Below are 25,858 nucleotides of genomic sequence, written 5' to 3'. Positions count from 1 at the left end.
CATACTTCTTGGGGTGATGTAGCTCCGTAGATAAAAAGGAAGCAGACAGAGAATAGCCTTATAAATAAAGATATGCCAGTGGTTAAGTCTGCAAGTGGACAATTAAGCAGACCAACCGCCCCCAGCATACAGAGAACAATCTCCACACTTCATTTTAGTGATATTTTTCCCCCTAAGTGACTCAGATCAGTTTTTTCCATGACTGTGTGAACAGTCACATGGAATGTGACTTTTTTAAATCCGACCTGGGCTACTTTCAAATGTGAGAAAAAATCTGATTCCAATCAGATTTTTTGGAATGTGAACAGGCATGTGGCCCGCATCAGACTTCTATGTGACTTTTACGTCGAACCAGAGCGACATTTGTCACTATTCTGCGCTGGCGGGAGGGCCAGGCAGACAGATTGTGATTACAGACATGGAGGACAGCTGCAACAGAGCTAATCAGTGGAGGGACAGTGAGGTGTTAGACCTCATAAGTATTTTGGGTGACACTTGTGTGCAAACATCCACAAACTTCTCTGTACAGAAGTAACAGCTATTGCTCCACAGAAAGCCATCATTAAAATGTTGGCTCTCTTTCTCCTCCTCCTCGCTATCATCTGCTCCCGTATTCGCTGGCTTCCACTGCACAATAACTTTTAAATTAAACCGTAAACAACACCGACTTCAGCTGCCCACCATGTTTACTGCTGTCTTCTTCCGGGTTTACATAGAACAGCAGTGTGCTGCCTGCGTGTGACGTTATTGTTCTTCTGCGCATGCGGGTCACTTCAGGGGTGTGACCTGTTCACACTGGAATCTGATATTGGAAACTTAAAAAAAAGTCTGTGTGAGCAGCCACACAAAAAATCAGATCTGAGCAAGAAATCAGAATTGAGCACTAAGGTTTGCTGTGTGAATGTAGTCAAAGTTACTTAAGGATTAGTAACTGTAATATAATTACTGATTTGGAAATTGTAATCCCTTACTAGTTACTGGGGAGTTAGTAACAAAAGGGAGTCATACATCAAAGTAAAAGTTATAAATAGTAATTTATTAACTGAAACTAAGGGAAAATAACTAGACAACACAAACTATATTAAACAAAAGAACAGAACAAAAGGTGCATCAGTGAGGAGGGAGAGAGACTGAATGGTCTGAAGGCTTTTAAAGCTACTGTAACACCGGACCTAGGTGCACCCAATCAGCTTAACGACCCTAACCACAGGCTCCTGCAAGACAGGGCCAGGAGAGTGGGAGGGTTGTCACATAAACACATTTTATGGCCATGAATAAAACTGTGTGGGTAATTTGCACAAGTGCCTCCCAGGGGAATTTCTCCAAATTAAGAGAATAAAAAATAGTATAAAACCTAAAACTCTGGTTTCCAAAAATCATCAAGGTTTTGCATATTTAACTAATTTAATAATTTTCTTTGTGTTTTTCATGATAGAAAAACTAGTGTTTGCATAAAATGCATACAAATAAAAATAAATCCAACAAATATTCTCGTCCATGCAGCAGTAAACCCAGAGAACAGCCTGACGCGACACCAAAATGCGTAGGAGTCTAGTCATTATAAAGGCGTAACACTCACACAGTGACCTCAGACAGCTGCTCCTTGGTGAGGTTGAGAGGGTGGTTGATGGCGGTGATGCCATACTCTACCGGTTTGGCATGGCGGGGGAGGAAGGCCCGCAGAATGGCATTATTGGCCACGTTCATGAAGGCCACCATGGCGTGCCAGCCTTTGTTGTTATACCATACCTGAGAGAGTGAAGAGCAGTTAATGCAACACACTACATCTACTGTAGCAACCGTCTGACTTACTAAATAGTCTACAGTTTTGCCCATCACTGATCTATGATATAAGGATTAAGGATAGGGTGATTTTGTGTTAACCCTTTGTTTAAGGTTTGTACTAAAACAAAAAACAACAACATTGAACTGTAAACTGTGTAGCAAATCTGTTAATTAGACAAAGCATCAACACCCATCAATCATGGCTCCTGCTGCTATAGAGCTTGCAGAGTTGACGCCATGTTTGTTGAATACCCTATGCTGAGAACTGCAGGAGGAGCGCCATGCTTGTGAATAGAGCAATGCGAGAGAGCAATGCGTGACTTCAACTCTGCAAGCTCTATATGGAAAACTGCGTTGACAACAGCATGAGAACAATCCGGCGCAACACAGCATTACATAAAAATTTTGACATTTCAGTCGGAGACCTTCAAGAGACTAAACTTTTTAAAAGCATAAACAGCAAAGTGTGTTTGTTTTATCCTGTGTGGCGCACCATGTGGGTGGAGTTTACTAAATTTGGATAAGTCAGATAGATTGACACTCCAATACTTTACTGTCATTGGATTGTGGCAAAACTATAGACATAGACAGTAAATAAAATAAGCAAAACCCACCCATCTATCACCTAAATATCTGAAAACAAAGCATAGAGGTGCATAACAGTCCATCCTATACTTACCTTTACATTGAATTCACTTTCCATGTATCGTAGGAAAGGACCAATCTCCTTCAGTGCAAGTGCAGAATAGTAACCCTGTGAGAGACAATAGTCATTATGAACTGACTGGATGTATTTCACACTATTCTCACACCTGTAATGATACTATTAGCAAAACCTCTTTTATATGAAACTAGTGAGTCGTACCCCTGTGATGTTGAGCATCTGTCCCAGCTGGTAGAAAACATTCTGGATGTTTTGGGGCGCTACGTCCAGGATGGGAAGCTGTCCTCCTACTGACAGACCTCCATATCTGAGGATGGAAAACATTTACACTCACTACCCCACAGTTGTATAGCTTACTATCTCCAGTAGAGGGAGACAAACTATATGACTGATGGGTAAAGATATTTTCCTTAGGGCAGTAAGGAGCAAAATTATTATTACCTTTGTTCATTCACCCAGTATTTGCTCTTCAAGCTGTGAATTAAAATTCAAAAGTAGTTTGAATAAACAGAGCTGGTTAGAATAAATGTATTAAATGAGGTGGCTAAACAGAATGAATTACAGGACAATCAAAGTGTGGTTAATGCATTTTTATGAGCCTTGTGAAGAAAATGTTCCTCGCTTTCCCAGAGCTATTTCATTTTATCCCGACACGTAATTATGTATTTTGTTTGCAGCATCATATTGGAGTGAGTCATATTTATCAAAGACTCTTGAGGTTTCTTTCTCTCACCCACGCAGTTTGCATTTCATCTCAATTTGTGCTATCATCATTTGTGAACTAAATAGAAGCCCGGAATCCCCAGAAACAGAAGAACTTTTAGATCTATATGCGGTCTTTTACTGTGGTCTTTTACTGTTGTCTTTTTTTCCCCTCCTGTGATCTTATCCACTTATTTTATACATTGTCTTGTTTGTTTGTTTGTATGACACTGAGCTGAACAAAATAAATTCCCCTTGTGGACAATAAAGTACATCTAATCTATACCTTGTTCTGATGAGAGTGGGGTAGGTTTTGACCAGGTAGTCGGAGATGTTCCTGTCCGTCAGATCCAGCATGGTGTCTCCCGTGGCCTCCGTCCGCTGGCGGGGGGGCGAGCCCCCAGCTCCGGCTGGACAGATGGGCATCATGGTCAGCTTCTTCTCGGTGCTGCACTCGCAGGAAGGGGAGGGGTTTTGGGGGTGCCATGCGGGACTCAGCAGGATGTTGTTGACCACAGGGGACAAGTCGGGGTAATCCCACTCTGAGGTGCTGTTCCCGCACTGCATTCTGGGTGGAGATTAGGGGGAGAATGCACATGCAAAGGGTTGAAATCACTATTATTACATTACATTATTACTAGATTAATTCATTATTACATTAATGTCAGTGTCATTGTTGCATACCAAGTGTAAGATGAACTTGTATAGTGATCCCATGATCTAATCGTATCTAAGCATACTCACCCTAGTGGCTCTCCTTCCATGCAGCGTGTCCCCAGGCCCGGCCGGTGTAACAGGCGCTCTGTGAAGCGCTTCATCTTGAGGTCATATGGTTGCTCATTACTTAATGAAGAGGAGAGAATGACAGGAAGTAAAGCAGGATGAAGAAACTGACTAAAGGAAAACAAGCCAAATCTACACCGCCAATTTCCCAAATACCCGAATGAATGCTTTTGTAATACTTGTCAGATAGGTTTATCTAAAGCTAGTGTCTGTTACTACTTTGGTTAAATGGGTCATCCATTTGCAGTGGCTCTTAAAGAAGAATTTCTCTATTTTTCAACCTGGATCTTATTTTAATATTTTTTTAATGTATACTGATCAGTGCCGAATTTGATTAAATGGATGCAGAATTGAGCTAGATATAGCCACACAACATGCTGGAACAGAGGCAGGAGGGGCATCCGGGCAAAGCGGCTGCGATCTTGGTCAATACTGCGCCAATTTCAAAAGATTCTGTTCAAATTACTTAATTATATATATAGTGGATCAACCGCGATATAGTGATCAACCGCTTATACTGATCAAAAAGCTTGGTCCCGAATCATTCCTATATGGTGTTTACAGTGATCATTTTGGGCCAAAATTAGGGTCCAGGTTGAAAAATACCAAAATTCTCCTTTAACCACTACACCATTTTGGACTGTATCACTAATAAAGCAAAGCAACAAGCATGTTCACAAGCCATGTATTGTTTGCCTTGAGGTCCTGACCTGAAGAAGGTGAACTGCTGTCCATACATCCAGGGACTCAGAGTCAGACTGGGGTACTCTCCAAATGGAGGGACTATCAGGGTGAAGACCAGGGCGACCAGGACAAAACTGGCAGGTAGAACAATCTGGAAACCCACAAGACATAAGGAAATCATAACACCCTTCCACATGGTGGTCTAACATAAAGTCAATGATATAAAGCAAGTTTGCACTCTTGACTCAAGGCTCACCAAGGAGTGGATTTTCATTGGTGTAACATAATCTAAGTCAACATACTGTACATCTGCATCGAACATGTGCATCTACCCATTCATCAATTTACCAGACTTGGGTAAAATAATGTATTATGGAAATACTTATTTGCGTTTTTTGTTTGTTTGTTTTTTCCGTCTTGGAGTAGTGCACTAAATTGCACAATTCACAAAGCATCAGGTAAATCAGGTACTACTATGGCTGGGTAATATATCTATATTATATCAATATCGTGATATAAGACGAGATATTGCCTTAGATTTTGGATATCGTAATATCGTGATATGGCATAAGTGTTGTCTTTTCCTAGTTTTAAAGGCTGCATTACCGTAAGTGATGTCATTTTCTGAACTTACCAGACTGTAGCTGTTCTATTAGCCTATTTGCCTTCACTTAGTCATTATATTCACATTACTGATGATTATTTCTCAAATATCTCATGGTGTAAATATCTTGTGAAAACCCCAATAGACATCCATACAATATTGTTGCAATATCTATATCGAGGTATTTGGTCAAAAATATTGTGATATTTGATTTTGTCGCCCAGCCCTAGTTAAAACCCACTAATCTGAGTTAAAATAAAGATAAGAAGTATTTGCAAGACTATTTTGAAAAACCTACTACTGGATCCCCAAACTGAGGAGCACCAGAGGGACACAGCTTTCTACATCCAACCACCATTCACACCATCATCTCAGCCTTATAACCCAAACATCCATCCATCTCATTGCTCCATTCCTCCAACCCTCAGCTGTGGTCCTGGTCCAGTACCTGTGCCAGGAAGTCTTTGCTGCTGCGTGTGGCGTGGTGGAGCCTTTTCACCAGCAGGGCGTGAAACTGCTTCAGGATCAGTCTGACTCCCTTCACCTGCCTGGAGCCCCTTCCTGCACTGCTGTCTGAGGCACCATGGGCCCCGCCGTTAGCTTGTAGCCCCTCCTTAGGCTCTGTGGTCATCAGTGAACAAGCAGACAGCAGACATTATTATGACATCAAATGTCTCTAAAGGCTAAAACATTTGGGCCAGCTACAACTGAGGCAGGGGGGCAGCGGCAGCTTAGAAGTTATGGTAGTGGTATGGTAGTCTCCTACTGTTGCAGAGTTGCAGTCCATACCATATATACATGTACGGTATATAGAGATAGATAGATAGATAGATAGATAGATAGATAGATAGATAGATAGATAGATAGATAGATAGATAGATAGATAGATAGGTAGATAGATAGATAGATAGATAGATAGATAGATAGATAGATAGATAGATAGATAGATAGATGGTATGGACTGCAACTCTGCACCAGCCAATGATTTTTATAGCCTTGTCTTAATTAGCACACTGGAAGTTTTGGAAATTTGATGTGTTATCCTCAATGATTTTAATTAATGCATGCCTAATGACTGTGTGCATTTTTTTTAATCAAATAAACAATCAAAATGCATCTTCAGTGGCTAACAGAAGTGGTTTAGTGGCTAACAGAAGTGGTTCAGTGGCTAACAGAAGTGGTTTAGTGGCTAACAGAAGTGGTTTAGTGGCTAACAGAAGAGGCTTGTAATTGTACTATGCAGCTCTCAGGTGTGATTGGGAATAGATGTATGAATGTGAAGTAGCACTTTGCTGGAAAACAGCATGTAAGCAGCAAAATCCTTTCAAAAAGTTTAACCTGTTTAACCAAATAATAAAGACCCAGCATACCCGCTGCTTCCTTGCTGCTGTCATGACTACAAGCAGAGGATCTGCTCTAAATTCCTGACCTGGGTCATTTGAACAGCTTGGCTGGGCTTTACCACATAGGACGATGAGTGACACAAAGTTTACACAAACAGAGAAAAGCATTTGGCAGTCAGTACACTTTCCTGTGATTGACACCTTCTGATATCTAAGTTGTCCTTATTTGATGAACCCCATCCATCTTGGTAGCGACAAAGGAAGCGACTTCAAAAAGCGGTAAGAATGAATACTATTTGACCCAGTTCCGGTGGAATCTGGTTAAGGCTTTTAGGCTTTTATTTTGACAGAGGTTTATCCAGTGGCTCTGGAGTCTCTGACCTTGACTGCCATTTTTCCTTTGCAGTAACATCCACTGTTCTAGAGGTGGGGGTGCACAGGTGAGACACAAGACACATGGCAAAAACAAACTATATGGTTAAAACGGACAAACCATCATCAAAGTACATGCCAAGACTAAACAGGGGTCTACTATTAAGACATAAGTGGGTTAGGGGATAACACAGTGGGAGGTGGTGTGGGGCAAAAGGGTTAACGAGAAGATGGAGAAACAGAGCACTGGGTCAGAGATGTCATACTGGGAAAAGGCTATGGAATATCAGTCATGGTATTTACCAGGAGTGGTGGCATTATTCGCTGCCTCCCCCTCTGCAGTGACCTTTATGAATATCTGGAAAAGAAAAGGTTTCCATGCATTACAAATACATTATTCCTTTAACATTTTATAAGGATAGAATATACACATTGGGGGGGGGGGGGGGGGGGGGGGTGAAATGATGTCATCAGATGGGGACAGGCAAATAATGCTGCATTGACACTGTATGGGAATAACCACTGTGGGTACTTGATTCAAAAGCAACACATTTGAGGCACTTTTGAACTCCTTTTGAACTGTTTGTTTGCCCAAAATGAATACATGATTCCCTACACCTGACTACAGGTATTCCCTCCTTATACCTGACTACAGGTATTCCCTCCTTACACCTGACTACAGGTATTCCCTTGTTTGTGATGTCAGAATTCAGAAAGTTGGAGAAATCAAGGTCCATTACTAAACACTGGGTTGACAAGTCACATTTACCACCTGAAAGCTGATGCCATGTTCAAGGAGGCACTTATCTATCTTTCCCATATGGATGCAGCATAAAACCATCAAACTGATGTCATCAGATGGTGACGGCGACCTCCCTACCTCCTCCAGGGAGGTGTCAGAGATGCCAAAGCTGCTGAGGCCCATGTCCGCCAGCGTCTCCTCCAGCTCCCTGAACAGACTGGCGTAGGCCCGGTGCTTGAACCCCTTGTTGGGCAGCAGGTAAGTCAGCTCCTGGCCAATCATCTCGATCAGCGTGGCTTCGGGAACGTGGTGGTGGATCAGGTTGGTGATGTTGTCTACATCTCCTGGGAACCAGACAGAAAATCAACATTGTGAGAGAGGGTGGAGGCTGGAGAGAGGGCTAAAGTGTTCCAAAATGTCATAAACCAAGAAAGGTGATTATAGGCAGTTGATAATGTTCTTAAAATTGCATGGGTACATCTGTGCTTCAACTAATGTCAGCATCACTTTATGGCAGTGCATTTACAGTAGAAACTCTTCCTGAGGCAGTATTGGAAGGAAACAGCACATGAGTCAATATCGACGCTAAGTTATAAATGTGATAGAATATCATTATTAACATTAATAGCATTTTAACACCCACACTCAAGCACAAGCACAGACACACACACTCCCACACACACACTCCCAGGGATGCAAATAAAGAGATAAACACACTTACCATCCAGAGCTCTGTCTGGATGATGGGACTGGCACTGAGACTGATCTTTGTACTTGGTGCAGATGGAGCAGGCACAGTCACAGTCGGAGGCACAGTCGCAGTCATTCTGACACAAACAGCAAGAAAACACGACACCATTAACCATTCAATTAATGCAGGAAAAATGGGAAAGAAATGGCAAAAATCCAGCACCACTCAATGGTGAATGCACAGCCCTGTACACTAACATCAGTCAGTGAAACAAGCAGCCTGGAGATGTACAAATGAGAACAGGCATTGTCTCCGCTGTTTCTAGACATTTTCTCCCCAATTGTACTAGGCCAAATACCCCTGCTGTGTTGGTCGTTGCTCCACCCCCTCTGCCAATCTGCGGAGTGTTATAGTTATTTTCACCTGACAGCGAGGGGTTTCACTGGCAGGAGGGAGCGTGTGGGAGGATCACGCAATTCCCCCCAGTTCCCCTCCCCCCTGAACAGGCCCCCGACCGACCAGAGGAGGCGCTAGTGCAGCGACCAGGACACATACCCTTAATCCAGCTTTCCACCCGCAGACATGGCCAATTGTGCCTGTGTGGACGCCCGACCAAGCCGGGGGCAACAAGGTGCACGAACCTACGACCCTCGGGAATCTACCACTGCACTACCCAGGTGCCCAGACAGATTCTAATTCAGAATAAACAGACAAATAAGGCAGGAATATGCTGTGTAGGGGCTTGCAGCATCCCTGCCAGGTTCTTTGGCTGATTTTGGGGATGCACTCTGCCTCACCTCTCTCCTCCTGATGTCCCTCATGCGACGGACCAGGGTGAGGTAGAAGCCCACGCCAAAGCAGTTCTTGAGGAAGAGGGGTGAGCCGCAGCAGTGGAGCTGCCCTTTGGAGATGATGGCGATGCGGTCGCTCAACAGATCAGCCTCGTCCATGTGGTGAGTGGACAGGATCACTGTGCGGCCTGGGGTCAGACATCAGATTTGTATTCTAATGTATTTTCATTGCCATATCATCTGAACAAAAAGATCAAACTCAGCCTACACTTGGTGAACATAATTGAAGAAACTTTTAGCATAGTTTGAGTTAGCATAGCCTTTAACAGTCTTTGTAAGCAAAAAACTATGTTGGTTTTCTGATTACAGTTTCTTCCTTTGTTGTTCATCAAGTCTAGCTGAATTTTTCCTTTTGATCAGCTCACTACTTAATTCAAGTGCCGCAGGACAGCTGCGAAGCTGCAAAATATGTTTCTTCAACGTCATCTAAAATAACTCACTGAGCTTGTACGAGTGAAATTTGCTTGTCATTTTTAACAATAGCAGAAAAGTATGAATCTTTAGGCGTGAGATGTGGACATTTGACGGTGGAATTGTCTAAAAGGCAGGAAGTAACACAGGTGCAACTAAAACATTAATGGTTTAATAACTTCCAATCAATTGAGGTGTTCCAGTGCCTGGGCCCTCATTTATTTTTTGGTTGCACCTGTGTTGTGGAACAATGACAATGACAATGACAATGACAATGACCCCATCTGGCGGAGTCAGGCTAGTTAGTCCCTGCCTTTTAGACACAAAATAGCTGATGTAAAAAAAGTAAATGAAAAAAAGTAAATGTGGACCTAAAGGGATAATGTAGATCTTGAGAGGTAGAATGTGGATCTTGAGGGGTAAAGTGTGGAATTGGATGGGTAGAATATGGACATTAAGGGGTGAAATGTGGACCTGGAGGTGTCCAATGTGAACTAATGTGGACCAATGTGGACTGAGGGTGGAATCTACAGAGGTAGAAGTGGGACCTGCAGCACTCAAATCTTTACCAGCTCGGTACTTCAGTAGAAGGTCCCAGATGGATCTCCTAGAGTAGGGGTCCACCCCCGAGGTGGGCTCATCCAGGATCACGATCTTTGACGCGCCAACAAACGCCATGGCTACAGACAGCTTCCTCTGCATCCCGCCTGCACAGTGCGTAAGAGACAGACGTTAAGAGGCAACACCATGAGAAACACCTTTGTCTCTATGGTTCTCTCTCTCTCTCTCTCTCCCTCACTCTCACTCTCTCTCTCTCTCTCTCTCTCTCTCTCACTCTCTCTCTCTCCCTCTCTCTCTCTCTGTCACTCTCTCTCTCTCTCTCTCTCTCACACACACACAATGGAAACACCTGAGAGATTCTGGGCCTCTTCGTCTCTCTTGTGTGGCAGCGCCAGGTCCTCCAGCATGTCCTCGACCTCCTTCTCTGCCTCTGCCTGAGTGCGGCCCTTCAGCAGGGCATAGAACAGGATGTGCTCTTCCACCGTGAGACTGGAAAGAAAGAGGGGGCAGTAGAGAGCAGGAAGAGGGCTGTTGGTTTGAATAACTCAAAAAGCTGGGAAAATATGGATGAAGGATATAAATGCCCGTGGAACTCTTTTCTCAAAAACTTCTGTTGAAGCGATCATTAGCAAAGCACCGAACGAACCCCCAACTGATTCTGAATTTTGAAGAATGGTTCCTCTGTTACATCTGTCTTTCACTAACAAGCAAATGTAGCAAATGTTTACCAATTTGTTAGTGTAGCTGAATAGAATGCCACACATGTCTCTGATGATGGGGTATATCTGAAATGTGTTGTTTGACTTTCAGTGGATATTCAAAGTAAACTTCTGTTGGCTGAACTCAAACTCACTGGTGGAAGAGGATGTTGTACTGAGGACACATGCCCATCGAGGTACGGATAATATCCATGTCAGTCCTGATGTCCCGTCCATGAATGTAGGCTGTGCCAGATGTAGGGGGGTACAAGCCGGTGAGGATGGACCTGGAGAGAGCAGAAACACATGCTATAACACAGGGGCTTTCAAGCTTGGGTTTGGGGCGCGATGTGGGGTCCACAGGTATGAAAATGTCTTGTAAAAACTGCTATTCAATTTAGTGTAATAATATCTGATTGTCTATGAATCCATAGGTTGTAGAATTTTCTGAATTCAAGATGCCAATCTTAAAGACTGCAATTCATCAGGGTCATGATTTGATCTAAACCTTTGAATGTTGACTTCAATCTAAACAGCTTTGCAGTGATTTGAATTGAAACACTCTATATAGTTTGAGAGTGATACAATCATGCAGACAGATTTCTCTATACGGATGTTACTTCCTGAACATTTATTGTACTTCACAATTATTTTGATTGTGACATTGATACATCTGATTTCAGCTTACAAGGTAGTGGTTTTGCCAGCCCCGTTGTGCCCCAGGAAGGATGTGATCTGGCTTTCGTAGAACGTCATGTTGAGACGGTTGACGGCTGGACGAGAGCGTCCATCATAGACCTTGACCAGGTCCTCGATGCGGACCCCCATGACCAGCCCCATCGGGTCGGGCTCGAAGAACACCTGGCCTGCATGGGGGGGAATGCAGGAGGATATATAATATACGCAGTAAGTGTTAAGTCATGGACATCTACTACAGTGCCTGAGTGTTGATATGGGGTGTCAGGCCACTCAAGATCAAAAGAGAAGGCTGTTGTTGGACATCTTAAAACTAAAATGCCAAATGCTATATTCTATATCAGGTAGATTGAGAACCAGTGATTCACAAAACTTGATATAGAACATAATATCAAATTTACATTGTCCCTGACAGTTTTACCTTTTTCTTGTCGGTTGCACTCCTCCTCTGGAATTGTTTTTTCCTCTTGTCGTCTCAGCAGCTCCCTCTCTCTCTCCAGCCGGTCCCTCTTATCTTGGTGCTTGCAGGTTTTGCTGCTTCCTGAACCGTTACAGGTGTACGTCTCTGGTGTGCTCTCAATATCCTTCTCCATCTCCTCCGGTCCCGGTTTCTCAGGACCTGGAAGGCACAGCATGGTAGAACCACCTCCTGGTTAGGATGTCTTAGTGTGTCATATATAATAAAAAGTTTACTGGCAGTAAACATCAAAAGAGTTAATGATTATGTTTTACAGGTACCATTTTACAGTCTGTTGACAGAAGAAATGGTTGACATCATTAATACCTCATCATTAATACCTCAAAAATAAAAACGACTTATTTATGTTTGGTTCACTGGCACCCTAAAAATGCATGGCTTGGAAGGGAATCTATGAGCAGTAGACATGTTTTACCTGCTGCTATCATGTTTTTTCCCTCTTTGCTCCCATTAAACCCCACATTCCCACATGTATCTATGGAATATATATTGAAGCATGGGAGAGCTGTACTCATTCACTTTCTACAACCAGGTTTCCCCGGCAGGTCTGCACTCTGCGCTAAAGGGAGACCAGAGCCAGTGACACTAACCTTGATCAGCCATGTGCGGCTGGGAGGGGGCAGGTCTTATCCAGTACGAGGGCTGGAAGGGGAAATAGAATCGTCGACCAATGCCATACTGCCCTGTGTGGAGAAGAAGTGTCATGCCATTTTCAGTATAATACATTCTAAGTACTAATAAACAGCCCGTATTATTATTAGCAGAAAGCAGTGTTGTCGTCAAGTCACTACAAGTCCCGAGTCGAGTCTCGAGTCCCCAGTGTTTGAATCCGAGTATAAGTCTGAGTCTAAAGACGAGTCTGAGTCAAGTCCGTGTCGAGTCCTCATTACCTGAGTCTGAGTCCGAGTCTGAGTTACTGAATGAGCGTGAATCCGCATGTAGGTGGAACACGTGTGCCTGCGCTTGCATGGAATTGAATAATGTCAATATCTTATGTCAAATTATTAGGGCCTATTACAAAATAATAATAATAATAATAATAAAATAAAATCTTTATCAATAACAAGTCCGAGACCTCGTTTCCAACTTCCGAGTCTGAAAGGCATGAATGCTCGAGTCCAAGTCTGAGTCATCAATTCCAAGTTGAATCACGCGTTCTGGACTTGAGTACTACAACACTGCTCCAGACATAAAGTACTACACCACTGCTCCAGACATAAAGTACTACAATACTGCTCCAGACATAAAGTACTACAACACTGCTCCAGACATAAAGTACTACAACACTGGCAGAAAGCATCAGGAGTCTGACCCGGGAAGACGTTGTCCAGATACCAGGCCAGGACGGCGTAGAGGACAGCATCAAAGATCATCATGCGTACGGAGGTGAGGAAGGAGTAGGCGTCTCCCTCTAAGGGGCTGGTCTGGATGTTGTCCCACTGCAGGCCCAGACCCTGCTCCTCGTACCGCGACAGGTACTCCGTCCCAAAGCCAAAGGCCACCGGAGACAACAGGCTCTACAGCAGAGGAGAGGAGGGATGCAGACAGGAACATCTGATCATCACTTCATTTGTTAGAGAGCCACTGATCACTGTGTTATGTTGCAGAATATCTACTTAAAAGAATGGAATGCACTTGACAAAGAGGATTTACTTCAATATTCTGCACCACAAGATTCAATTTAGTGTCTGTCTGAAACTATTTTAATATTGACATACTGTATATAGTCTTTTTTTATTTTTTATCTAGGGCAATCCCATTGCTTTAAAATGGATATGATAGTGTATGTATTATTAGTTATCATCACTTCCCATATACTAGCACTGTTACTGAATCTGAATGAAGGTACTCATATAATATATAAATCATATATAAATCATATGTACAGTAAATGACATATTTTACTATTATGTGGTGGCTCTTAAATACACTAGAAATTGAATTTGAAATACCCCACTACAGCCAGAAAGCCTTATTATCTTGTACAACTCCATAAAGCAAACTAAAAGGCGTGGCTTAACGTACGGCAGCTAACTTCATGTCCTTGGTGATGCGGTCCTGCCAGGCAAAGCAGGCCACGTGAGGCAGGTAGAGGGTGAAGTAGATGATGCCACTGCAGGCCGCTGCCAGGTTGGCCTTGTTGAAGAACACACTCATCAGGAAACACTGCATGATGGTGGTGATGGTGAAAGTCAGCAAGAAGAAGAAGACGAGCAGGGGGTTGCTGTAATTCAGCACCTTCCCACCCTGAGAGAGACGAAGATACAGGTGATTGTTATTATCCCTTCGGGCAATTTCACATCGAGAGACTCAGCCGTCTGCAACGACCTGTCACTCATTCAATTTCAACCTGCCTTCAAAACCAGCAGCGGCTGTGAACTGGCACAGACTCACTTATGTAGTATGCGGAGCGCAGCGATTCAACATAATATTTGAGTCTGGGGAGAGACTACAGTAAGGTTGTCCTCTACAAAAGCAGACATGGTCACAAGTAGCAACATTTATTAGTGATTCATGGAGAGCTTGAGTCCTAGTCAGTCTGTGATGACCCTCTCACTCTGCTGGCCCTGTCTTGCAGGAGCCTGGTGTTGGGGTCGTTAGGCTGATTGGGTGCACCTGGCCCGATGTACTCCTTGGGCTTAAGAAGACCTTAAGACCATTCAGTCTCTCTCCCTCTTCACCGATGCACCTTTTGTTATGTGCGTTTGTTTAAGGATTGTGCTGTCTTGCTTTCCCGTAGTTAGTTAACAAATTGTTGTTTTAAATGTGACTTTAGCATGTGACTCTCTCTATATGTTACAATGCAGGTCAAGGAAGTAACAAAAGGAGGAGTCATTGTGACGCAGCTCTGACTGACAGAGAGGATATTAGACGATAGTTAGCACAACTAGGGTGGAGTAACTGTGAAACTGCAGTGCAACAGAAGAACACCAATGTGTCTCTCCATACATATAGATCTTTTCAAAACCATCCACTGGAGGGCACCATTACACCCTAAAAAAAGGATCAACATACCAAACCGGCAACGTGTAAAGCCGAACTAAAACTTGACTCTAATTTAAATATCCTCATGCCCTCCATCTCTCCCCCTCCCCCTCGATCCCCCTCTCCTCTCACCATGATGATGGTGGTGAGCAGCGCTGTGCTGGCAGTCATCAGGATGAAGCTGTCGATGAACCAGGTGTACCAGATCACGCCGTTCTCCACCCCCATGGCTTTGAGGGTCTCCTTGAGGCGTAGCTCCTTCTCCAGCACGATGCTCTTCACCGTCATGGACACAGAGTAGATCCAGGCCAGAACCATGAACATGGGGAAGCAGCGGTTCAGTGTGATCATGAAGCTGGAGGAGAAGAGAGGAGTGAGGAGAGGGCAGAAGGTGAGTTAGGACATGGTCACGTGATTGGATTGAATAGGTAAATAAATCAATAAATTATCAGGTTTTTTCAGATTTTTCTCCCCAATACTTGGCCAGAGTTGTAGACTAGCACATGCTTCCTCCGATACATTTTTTTACCTGACAGCGAGGCGTTTCACCGGTAGGGCATAGCGCGTGGGAGGATTGTGCTATTCCCCCCAGTTCCCCTCCCGCCCGAACAGGTACGCCGACCGACCAGAGGAGGCACTAGTGCAGCGACCAGGACACATACCCTTAACCCCACTTCCCACCCGCAGACCAGGCCAATTGTGCCTTTATGGACGCCCGACCAAGCCAGGAGGCAACACAGCGGCTCAAACCTGTGATTGGTAGGCAGGAAATCTACCGCTGCACTACCCGCCCAGACACCCCCAGTAAATGAAACGTATTGAGTTGTCCCCAAGGAAATTCCATGCTGCTGTTGTTAATTTTAAAAAAAAGCATCAACATAATATGGCATGAAACAATATAAATATCACCCATGTTAAAAATGCACTTATGGGAGTCAGACATTTTGGTTAGAAACATCCTATGTTGTTACATTAAGTGACTTGGCTACTCACAGGTCATCTGCGTAACATGGGTATGGCATCTGGCTACTCACAGGTCATCTACGTAACATGGGTATGGCATCTGGCTACTCACAGGTCATCTACGTAACATGGGTATGGCATCTGCTGGACATAGACCCCCAGTGGCCAGTCGTTGCCGGTGTGAAGCTTGAGGATGCCGTGTTCGATCATATCCTGCAGGTAGGCAAAGCCTCCCCAGATGTACCTCTGGTCCTCCATGGGGTCTGCTCGAGGGCCGGGGTCCCAGTACCTGGGGCAGGACACAGGGAGGGAATGGAGTGTTATTGTCCTCATACTGTAGTAGTAGAGAATGTGATCATGAGATCATTTATCAGAGAAGGACTTAAAGAAATTATTTATTAAAAAATCTTTGCTTCTACTAACAATATCCCAATCCTGGCCTCCATTCAAAACGTTGCAGCAATCAACCACCCCAAAGTCTTGTGCGTGTGTGCACACACACACACGCACGCACACACACACACACACACACACACACACACACACACACACACACACACACACACCACGTACACTCCTTTTGCTTAAGCGGATAAGTCACTTGCAAATCCCTGCGTACAATCTGCTTATTCAGTTGTATAGAGGGAGAACTCCCAGCGGGTCCATTACAGCGCGTTGCTGTGTGCTATAAGCAGTGGAAGCTGTTTGCTCATCCCCGGGGCTGTTGACACACTGACTGGCTGTGAATGGGAGATCAAAGGTAAAGTAATGCATGGAGGAGCGGCCTGCTATTGAGCTAATATTGGACCGACGGCCGGGCAACTTTGGTTTTCTTCTCTGCCTTTGAAGTCTGTGACAAATCCATATCAATAGCCTCGTGAAACCTGGCAGATTTGTGCACAATTACAATATGGATGATTCCAGAAGGTCAATAAATTGCCTCAGTAAATAAAGAGGTAACCATATGATGCATAAATCTATAGGAGCAGCAGGTGGGCAGAGTGATGTGGGCGGGCGTCTCTTGCTGTCTAAACGTTGCTGGTTGGATTGTCCGTACCCCCATGTATGTGGTGTACCAGCCTGCTGCAAAGACGTGAATAAAAGATATACATTTATGTGAACACATGGAATATATGTGTTCCTGCCTAGTCTCGCTTGCCAGACTCTCCCAGTTCCTGCCTAATACCATGCTTGAAACTATAGGCCTACATCAAAGCCACACAGCGATACACACCGCAGCCTCTGACCTGTCTTTGATCTTGTTGGTGCGCTCCACTGCATCGATATCCATGCGGATCTTGTACTTGACGTGTGGGGGGACACTGGTGGTCCAGGGGTACATGTCCAAGAAGACCACACCAGCCCAGTACTTGTTCTCCTCTAGCAGGTACAAGGCCTGGTGGATCATTTGGGACTCATCTGTGTAGGCCACAAACTTGTCCAGGCTGATGCACTGCAACCAGAGGGTGGGGAAGATGATGGGAGAGAGAATAGCATAGCATTTGTTGGTGTGAGTGCAGTGTGTTTGATAGCCAGGTTACCGTTTAGTGTGTAAAGAATGTGCCATGCAAGTGTGTGTTTGTGTGTGTGTGTGTGTGCGTGCGTACGTGTGTGTGTGTGTGTGTGTGTGTGTGTGTGTGTGTGTGTGTGTGTGTGTGCGTGCGTGCGTACGTGTGTGTGTGTGTGTGTGTGCGTGCGTGCGTGCGTGCGTGCGTGCGTACGTGTGTGTGTGTGTGTATGTGTGCGTGTGCGTGTGCGTGCGTGCGTGCGTGCGTGTGTGTGTGTGTGTGAGTGTGTCTGTGTCCAATTTGATCATGTTTTGGATTAGGAATGTATGTGGCATTTGCTCAATTTGGAATCAATTGACAAGCTTATATAAGAGGATATAATAGGATATTGTGAATTTGTCTCAAAATGTAAATTCAGCATTCAGTCAGGACAGAAGCCTCTTTCACTCAAGTGCTTCGGTGACATGGGAAAATCTGAGCTGCTACAGACACACATACACACACGCGCGCACACACACACACACACACACACACACACACACACACACACACTCAAACAACACAAGCAAGTACATGCAGGCAAGCAAACACGTAAGGAGACGCACACACGTGCACGCAATCACACGTGTGTACACACAGGTATGCATACATATGCATTCTCACACACACACATACACACACACACACACACACACTCAAACAACTCAAACAAGTACATGTAAGGAGACACACGTGCACGCAACTGCACGTATGCACACACACACACACACACACACACACACACAGACACAGACACACACACACACACACACACACACACACACACACAGAGCCCCCCCGCCCCCTCTTCCATGTACAGCGTGTCTAATGTCTCCATTCACATTACTGTACAATGCCCTCAGCACTCAAAGAAAGAGGAGAGACCGCTTCCCATTCATCCTTATGGGCCCATACATTCACAACACAATAACGTTCAGTCAGAGATGGGCTGAGAAGAAGGGCCCTCACTGATACACATGTTCCAGTGGGCCTTCAGTGTGAGAAACATACCCCTGACAGAGTGAGAGCACCTCATGCTAACCGCAGCAGTTATCCTATAGCCCGACGCTAGCTGACAGCTATATCGAATCGGCTAAATCGCCTGGGTTTGTTTGCGGGGCTCTGCAGGGCTTTGGGACGGAGCGGGAGACAAAAGGCAGATTGAGATGCCCTCACTGATAGGGCCCACTCCAAAAAACAACACCCCCGGCAGCCCTTAAAATCGATTACCGAGCGCCCCTATAGATTGGATAGACAGACCGTAGGGAGGAGGGACGAGGGACGAGGGAAGGAGTGAGGGATGGATAGAGCGATTTGCCCCCTTTTATTCCGCGGGCGCGGGGGTCTGTTTCAATGCGGGGCCATACACTAAAACAACACGGAGCTCATAGGGGGGTGGCGCACTCCCACCCACTCTCCACTTCATCACTGGCCCCACAAAGGCAGCCAGAGAGGGGGATGACAGCAGGCTTGTTCTGCCTGCCTTTCAGCCTGCTGGAGGGGAGAGTGGCTCTATAGCCGTGCTAAGTGGCCTGCTCTGTTTCAAAGGGGCCTGGCTGCAATCTCCTGGGAGCAGACCTGGAAGACTGATGCTCCTGTCTGGAGAACTGAAGGTTGGGGCCTACAGAGAGGCTGAACACCTAGTCCCACCCTGGGAATGTGCAGTAGCCTAGGCCTCTTTAGTCAATAGCTGATGACTGAAGCCTACGCAGCTTCTCCATCATTCTCAGAAGCTCAAAGTCCCATCAGACAAATAAACTTGATACTCATCCTAGGGCTGGACAATATCGATATTATATTGATATCGTGATATGAGACTAGATATCGACTTAGATTTTGGATATCGTGTTATGGCATAAGTGTTGTCTTTTCCTAATTTTAAAGTGATGTCCTTTCTGAACTTACCAGACTGTTCTAGCTGTTATATCATTTGCCTTTACCAACTTAGTCATTATATCCACATTACTGATGATTATTTATCAATTTATCTCATTTGTGAAAGCACCAATAGTCAGGGAAGGAAACCAGACAGACAGACAGACAGACAGACAGACAGACAGACAGACAGGCAGACAGACAGGCAGACAGACAGACAGACAGACAGACAGACAAGCCACAAATACTAACCTTTTTTCTCCCTTTCCTTCTTTCTCATTTAGCACCATTCATCACTAAAGTAATACCCTCATAGGGTTGCCATGCTTCTGTTTCTCACCTCTCCGTACTGGTTGAACAGGCGTATGACCTGGTCGATGAGGTTGAAGATGTTCCTCCAGTCAAACTTGGGCATGCCCTTCATCCTGTCCTCCTCTGAACCGCTGTGCAGGAAGTTTAGGATGTGTTTGGTGGAAAACTCTGTGTCCTTCAGACTGTCATCCAGGAAGTCCATCACTGTAGGGTTTCTCATGGTCTCCTACAGACATTGAGACATTGAGAAATATGGATGCTTCAATGTGACACAAAAGATGCATAGAGTTCAATACTGTACATTGGCTGTATAATCCTCAGCAGATTTTGGAGATGCCCTTAGATCTTTAGCAAATGATGAGAACTAAACTGTTAAAATCCAACATTTCCTTTTTGTGGCAGACCGAGGTAATAGAGAAAACATATTTTCTGCTGTTATGATCACAGCCACAACCTAAGCACCTCTTGTCTCCTTGACTCGCCCCTGAATCATATCTCTTCATATAGTTGAAGTACAAGACAATCCCTCATGCCTCTCTCCTCGGCTCTTATTGCTTTTGTTTATTTCCAAGGATCTTCTCCCTGACATGATCAATCTCTGGTCCCAGGAATATTGTCAGGCTCTGACTCCTGCATTCCTTACTATTGGCTGCTTGTCTAAGAATGGAAGCTCATTCTATGCTTGTAGTCATTGTTCGTCACTCTGGACAAGAGCATCAAACTAACAGATTACATGTCAGTGTCAAGTGGTGCTAATACATCTCATCTGTTTATTTATTATTACCTCTGCCTAAGGAGTTGGCCAGGAGGTCATGTTTTGCCCCTGTTTGTTTGTCTGTCTGTCTGTCTGTCTGTCTGTCTGTCTGTCTGTCTGTTTGTCTGTCTGTTTGTCTGTCTGTCTGTCTGTCTGTCTGTCTGTCTGTCTGTTTGTCTGTCTGTCTGTTTCTTTGTTTGTTTGTTTGTCTGTCTGTTTGTTTGTCCGCAGAATATTTAAAAAAGGTGTGAACGGATTTGTACGAAACCTTGTAAAAAGGTTGGTCATGGGTCAACTTAGAACTGATTAAGCCCACCTGCCAAAAGGCGGCGTGGCAATGGGTGTGGCCAATCACAAAAAGGCGTCTAACTTCCAAACGGACTCATGTAACACCATGAAACTTTGTAGAAATGTTGGCAGAGCCAGTGCCCTCTAGTCTAGTTTATTACTTCTTTTCTTTTGCAATATGAAGTGATGCTGGCTTGTTTTTCTGCCAGCTTCTGTTTAACAGTTGAATGAGATTGGGGTGTTTACAGGTGTAGCAGAATGTGCATTTCATACCCTGATCATGTTCATCTGGACACTGCTGTGGAAGAAGGTCCAGAGCTGCGGGCCCACCTCCTCCCAGGCCTTCGCCATGTTCTGCAGCCTCTCCAGCTCCTCGAATGTTGTGTTGGCCTGAACCACACACACACACACACACACACGCACGCACGCACATGTGCGCACGCACGCACACACACAAACACACACACACACACACACACACACACACACACACACACACACACACACACACACACACACAGACACACACACACACACACACACACACACACACACACACACACACACACACACACAGCACAAAGCACAAAGCACATCAATTCCCATAGAGGCAATGTGTGAATAAAATGAGACCCAAAACTAACATGCATACCTACAGGACATTTGCAGAACTACATCAACATTCGTTCCAGTGAGCTGCAGGTAAAGAGAAAAGCCTACCCAGGAAATGTAATTAGACGACTTTCTCAAGTAAAATAACAAGCAGATAGCGATAGAATATGTTTCTACATATAGCCCAGTTGTATGTCCCCTTGCATATACATTACATATAGCCCAGTTGTATGTCCCCTTGCATATACAGTACATTACATATAGCCCAGTTGTATGAATGTGAGATCTTCTTGTTGACTCTACCTTGTGTGCCACCATGTATTTATGTCAGCAGTTTCCGCCTCTCAATCGGATGTCTTGTTTTGCCCGGGGAAAGTCATTTCATTAAGTACTTTAGATAAGATCTTTTAAAGTGTGTCAGTCAACGGCCTTCTCTTCAAACCACACAGGTATTCAACAAGTAGACAATCACATCGGGTCATCTTGTGTTCCCGAGCCCCCTGGGTACATTCTCATTAGGAGAACTCCCCCTGGGATCCAGATGTGCTTTGTGTCGGGAGCAGAGGATAAGACGTGGCAGACTGAAAAAACCCTCTTGTTTTTCCTTTTTGTGCTGCGCCCACACATTCAATTTAGCGTCCAATTCTCTCCTCCTCTTCCATCCCCTCCCACCGTGGTAGACATCCCCCCCCCACACCCACCCCCCTTCACATCACTTTGGTCAGCTCATTCCTGAGAAGGGTGCGGGCGGGGTGGGGGGGGTTTGGAGAAAGAGAGAGAGAGAAAGAGATACAGAAGAGAGTGTTGGAGAAAAGAGAGAGAAGGATTGGAAGGGTGGAGAGAAGGAGAAAGAGGGACAGAGAGAGAGAGAGAGAGAGAGAGAGAGAGAGAGAGTGACAGACAGACAGAGAGAGATTGAGCAGCAGAGGTGAAGGGTCAGGCTGGAGGTGGTCCCTCTTACACTCTTTAATATCTTGTGGACGGCAGGGGAGTCGGGGGTGTACAGGATCTTTCCCATCAGCAGGGGTTTGACTGAATTCCACACAATCTTGGTGACAGGGTTGGACTCCAGGGTCTTCATCAGGCTGTTACAGGAGGGAGCTGTGGGGAGGAGGAACACATGGAGAAGCAGTGAGTAGCCTACAGAAGAACAACAACAAAGAGAGACTGATCAAATAAAGCAGCATCATATTGAATAATGGCTGTCGACTAGGGATGTCACAACATATCGTCCCACAATATATCGCGATATCAAAACGTGACAATATGTATCGTTGCGATGAAATCTCATATCGTGAGAAAAAGAAGCTGAACATGGTGGCACTGATCTGCATCTGATTGCATGCTTGCTCTCCTTTTCGTTGCTTTGTTTGAACAGACGAGGGACGTTACAGACACGGAGGATGAAAATGGTGAAATTACTCAAATTAGCGTGGAGGATGCCCCCTCAACTTACAAATCGATTGCAAAAAAATATTGTTAAAATATCGTATCGTATCGTTATCGTGAAGCCAATATCGTGTATCGTATCGTATCGTATCGTGAACTGAGTGTATCGTGACACCCCTACTGTCGACACAAAACACTTCAGTAACACTTTCTATCAAGCTAGTGTCTATAATACATGATAATCATACTTATATTAATAAGTAATATAATGCCACCATAATGCATTATAAGTGTAGTTATAATCATGCATAGACAGTTATTTTTTATAATATTCTAAACTTACTTACAATCTGTTATAACAGCTTTTCACTACCACTTCAATGAAAAAACTTTATAGCACATTATAAGTAATGATGAACATTATCGGGCATTAAATGGAAAGTCGGTTCAATCCCCCGGACCGGCAGGATAAATCTGGGTGGGGATTAGGGAAACATTCCAATATTTTCGTGTGATTATTTAAATGTTCTGCCGCGGATTGTATAGTCTTACTGTATGTGGCAAACGCCATCTGTAGAAATAAAACACACTCAAATAAAAGAATAAAACTATCTGACCCGGCCATGGTACGAGACTTCTACACTTACTGGCAGTGTTGTCATAGACGTAGTCACGGCTCTTGGTGCCGTTGACCCCCAGAAACACCTTGTAGTTGTTGTCCTCATACCAGTTGAAGGACAGCACCCTGGAGCCGCCTCCCTCTGGGTAGCCACAGAAGAGGCTCGACACGGTGGACATCAGCTGGGTGAAGGAGGACGAACCGCCGGCTTGGAACAGAGGGAACACCGCCTTCAGGAGGTCTTTAACGCTGTCCCGCTCCATCAGCTACACAACAGATACAGATACAGAGCAGGGTTTGTTAACAGAATACACTCGGCCAAATTACCCGTTAGTGATGAGAACATAGCGGAGCGATAGGTGACTAGTATTATCTCAAAAGTGAGAATATATGAGAACTTGAAGCAGCTCTTAAAATTGTTATGTAATCTTAAATTTCTTTTCTTTTCTTTTTTTCAAATGTGAACAATAGCCAGGTCATCATAAAATCTTGTTATATCCAGTTGGCCAATCATATGGTTCACTGCCACTCAACAGTGCATTTGGAGGCCTGAAGACCATTGTCTGTAATGGAGCCGATAACATGCTAATAACCTGGGAATCGGAAGGTTCCCGGTTCGAGGCTGGCTCCTCCCGGCAGTGTGCCGAAGTGTCCTTGAGCAAGACACTGAACCCCTAACTGCTCCCGACGAGCAGTTAGCGCCTTGCATGGCTGCAGACGCCGTCGGTGTGTGAATGGGTGAATGTGAGGTATTCATGTAAAAGCGCTTTGGGTAATCGATAGACTATATAAAATGCGCTCTATAAATACAGTCCATTTACCATTTACCATTTACCATAACCTGATAACCTGCCCTGATAGAAATATTGCTCAGATGTTTAGACCATGATAGCTTGTGGTCTATTGTGACTCCCAGGATGTCAAACTCGTTTGTAGTGGCTAGCTGGTGACCATAAATGTTCAGGTCCAGCTTTGATGGCATCCACTTTCTTGAGAGTGTCATGGACTTGCACTTTGATGGTTCAAAGGTGATGGTCCATTGGTCTCCCCAGATGATTATTTGCTGGAGATCCCGGTTCAGGCTAACCTTCACTTCAGCCCTCTCTTCTGGAGATCGTATGTGGGCATACAGGGTTGAGCCTTGTGGAACTGAAGCGTTGATGTTGCTGCATGGTTCTGAGGCCTGGCCTGACAGGACAACTCTGATTGATCTTTTGAAGAGGTAACTTTGGAGGCATGTAAGCAGCTTTCCAGACACCTCTTTCCAGTAGAGTTGGACCATCAGACCATGATGCCACACTTTGTCAAATGCCCCCCTGGATGTCCAGGGCTATAACTTCCTCGCCCAAGTCCAGGGAATTGTTCCACCTCTGGCACAGGATGTTTAGAAGGTCTGCAGTGCTGTGTGGATCCAAACTGTCTATGAGATATGAGATTGTTGTTAAGAATGTACCTCTGGAGCTGATTGTTCACTACTGCTTCCATAAGCTTGCTAATGATGGAAAGCAGGGTTATGGGGCGATATTTGGACGGGTCTGTTTTTGAGTTTTTCTTGTGTACTGGTGTAACAGAAGCCATCTTCCAATGGCTTGGGAAGATTCCACTTCAAAAACAGCGATTGAAGAGGCGACACAGAGGACTTGCCAGCTCAGCACTGCATTCCTGCAAACTCTGGTGGGCATTTGATCTGGTCCAGAGGTTTTGTCTGGTTTGAGACTCTTCAAGATCCTGTTGATGTCCTTGGGTTTGAATGTGATGGTTTAGAGCAGGAAGTGGATTGTTTCATGTATGGAGCTGGGGCAATTACATCTTGAAGATGGCATTTTTGTGCAAAAGCTTTGCAGAACACTTCTACTTTTTCTCATGCAGTGATGTGGGCTGGAATGTTGTGTATTATGACAGGAATAGCAGAGATAGAGGTCATTAACTCGCCTCCACCATCTCTTGCTGGTTAGAGTATTGTCAGTGAGTTCCTTTGTGAGTTTGTTGTTGTAGCTCCTTCTAGCTTGCTTCAGCCTGGTCGAATGTGTGTCTGGCCTTGGAAAACTTCTTGTTGTTGTTGGTCTCTGTTGTTTTTTTTGTCGGAAAAGATGCAGCTTCTTCATTGCAGCTTTTCTGCTCCTTTCGTCAAACCAATGTTTATCTCCTGGCTTTCTGGTGACAGTTTATGCTGGGGATGAATTGTTCCATGGCGTTCTGGATGATTTCATTGATCTGATCATCATCTCAGTAGGTTCGTTCTATCATGCAGTCAGGTATGGCGGTTTTGTGTAGGAGATTGGTCAAATTTACCCAAACTATGATATAAAAATATCATACTGCGGAAGTGAATATAGTGGACACCAGAGACAGGACACCAGTCCATCAGAAGGCGAACACAGACAGAAAAACACACTCACATTCACACCTATGGGCAATTTAGAGTTTGGACTGTGGGAGGAAACTAGGG

The 25,858-nt window shown here is 44.7% G+C and overlaps 1 protein-coding gene across 1 annotated transcript in view; it reads right to left on the bottom strand.

Moving 5' to 3' along the window:
- The window catches only part of abca4b (ATP-binding cassette, sub-family A (ABC1), member 4b), a gene marked incomplete at both ends in the record, with an annotated part of 48,467 nt that overhangs the window by 10,252 nt on the left and 12,357 nt on the right, over positions 1-25,858 (bottom strand). The window contains 28 exons of the mRNA XM_083659072.1: positions 1,580-1,749; positions 2,465-2,539; positions 2,651-2,756; positions 2,891-2,923; positions 3,438-3,719; positions 3,896-3,994; positions 4,645-4,769; positions 5,671-5,843; positions 6,947-6,985; positions 7,241-7,295; positions 7,818-8,023; positions 8,401-8,506; positions 9,168-9,349; positions 10,202-10,339; positions 10,543-10,682; positions 11,047-11,178; positions 11,580-11,757; positions 12,009-12,206; positions 12,656-12,748; positions 13,378-13,582; positions 14,091-14,312; positions 15,183-15,405; positions 16,126-16,302; positions 17,261-17,466; positions 19,776-19,973; positions 21,063-21,179; positions 22,363-22,502; positions 23,438-23,675. Coding sequence (XP_083515198.1) covers positions 1,580-1,749; positions 2,465-2,539; positions 2,651-2,756; positions 2,891-2,923; positions 3,438-3,719; positions 3,896-3,994; positions 4,645-4,769; positions 5,671-5,843; positions 6,947-6,985; positions 7,241-7,295; positions 7,818-8,023; positions 8,401-8,506; positions 9,168-9,349; positions 10,202-10,339; positions 10,543-10,682; positions 11,047-11,178; positions 11,580-11,757; positions 12,009-12,206; positions 12,656-12,748; positions 13,378-13,582; positions 14,091-14,312; positions 15,183-15,405; positions 16,126-16,302; positions 17,261-17,466; positions 19,776-19,973; positions 21,063-21,179; positions 22,363-22,502; positions 23,438-23,675 — 4,256 coding nt within the window. The remainder of the gene's footprint in view (positions 1-1,579; positions 1,750-2,464; positions 2,540-2,650; positions 2,757-2,890; positions 2,924-3,437; positions 3,720-3,895; positions 3,995-4,644; positions 4,770-5,670; positions 5,844-6,946; positions 6,986-7,240; positions 7,296-7,817; positions 8,024-8,400; positions 8,507-9,167; positions 9,350-10,201; positions 10,340-10,542; positions 10,683-11,046; positions 11,179-11,579; positions 11,758-12,008; positions 12,207-12,655; positions 12,749-13,377; positions 13,583-14,090; positions 14,313-15,182; positions 15,406-16,125; positions 16,303-17,260; positions 17,467-19,775; positions 19,974-21,062; positions 21,180-22,362; positions 22,503-23,437; positions 23,676-25,858) is intronic.

The sequence above is a fragment of the Poromitra crassiceps genome (assembly GCF_964638095.1).
Source record: "Poromitra crassiceps genome assembly, chromosome: 23".
In the NCBI taxonomy this organism is placed as follows: Eukaryota; Metazoa; Chordata; class Actinopteri; order Beryciformes; family Melamphaidae; genus Poromitra; species Poromitra crassiceps.
This window is presented reverse-complemented; position numbering and strand designations above follow the sequence as displayed.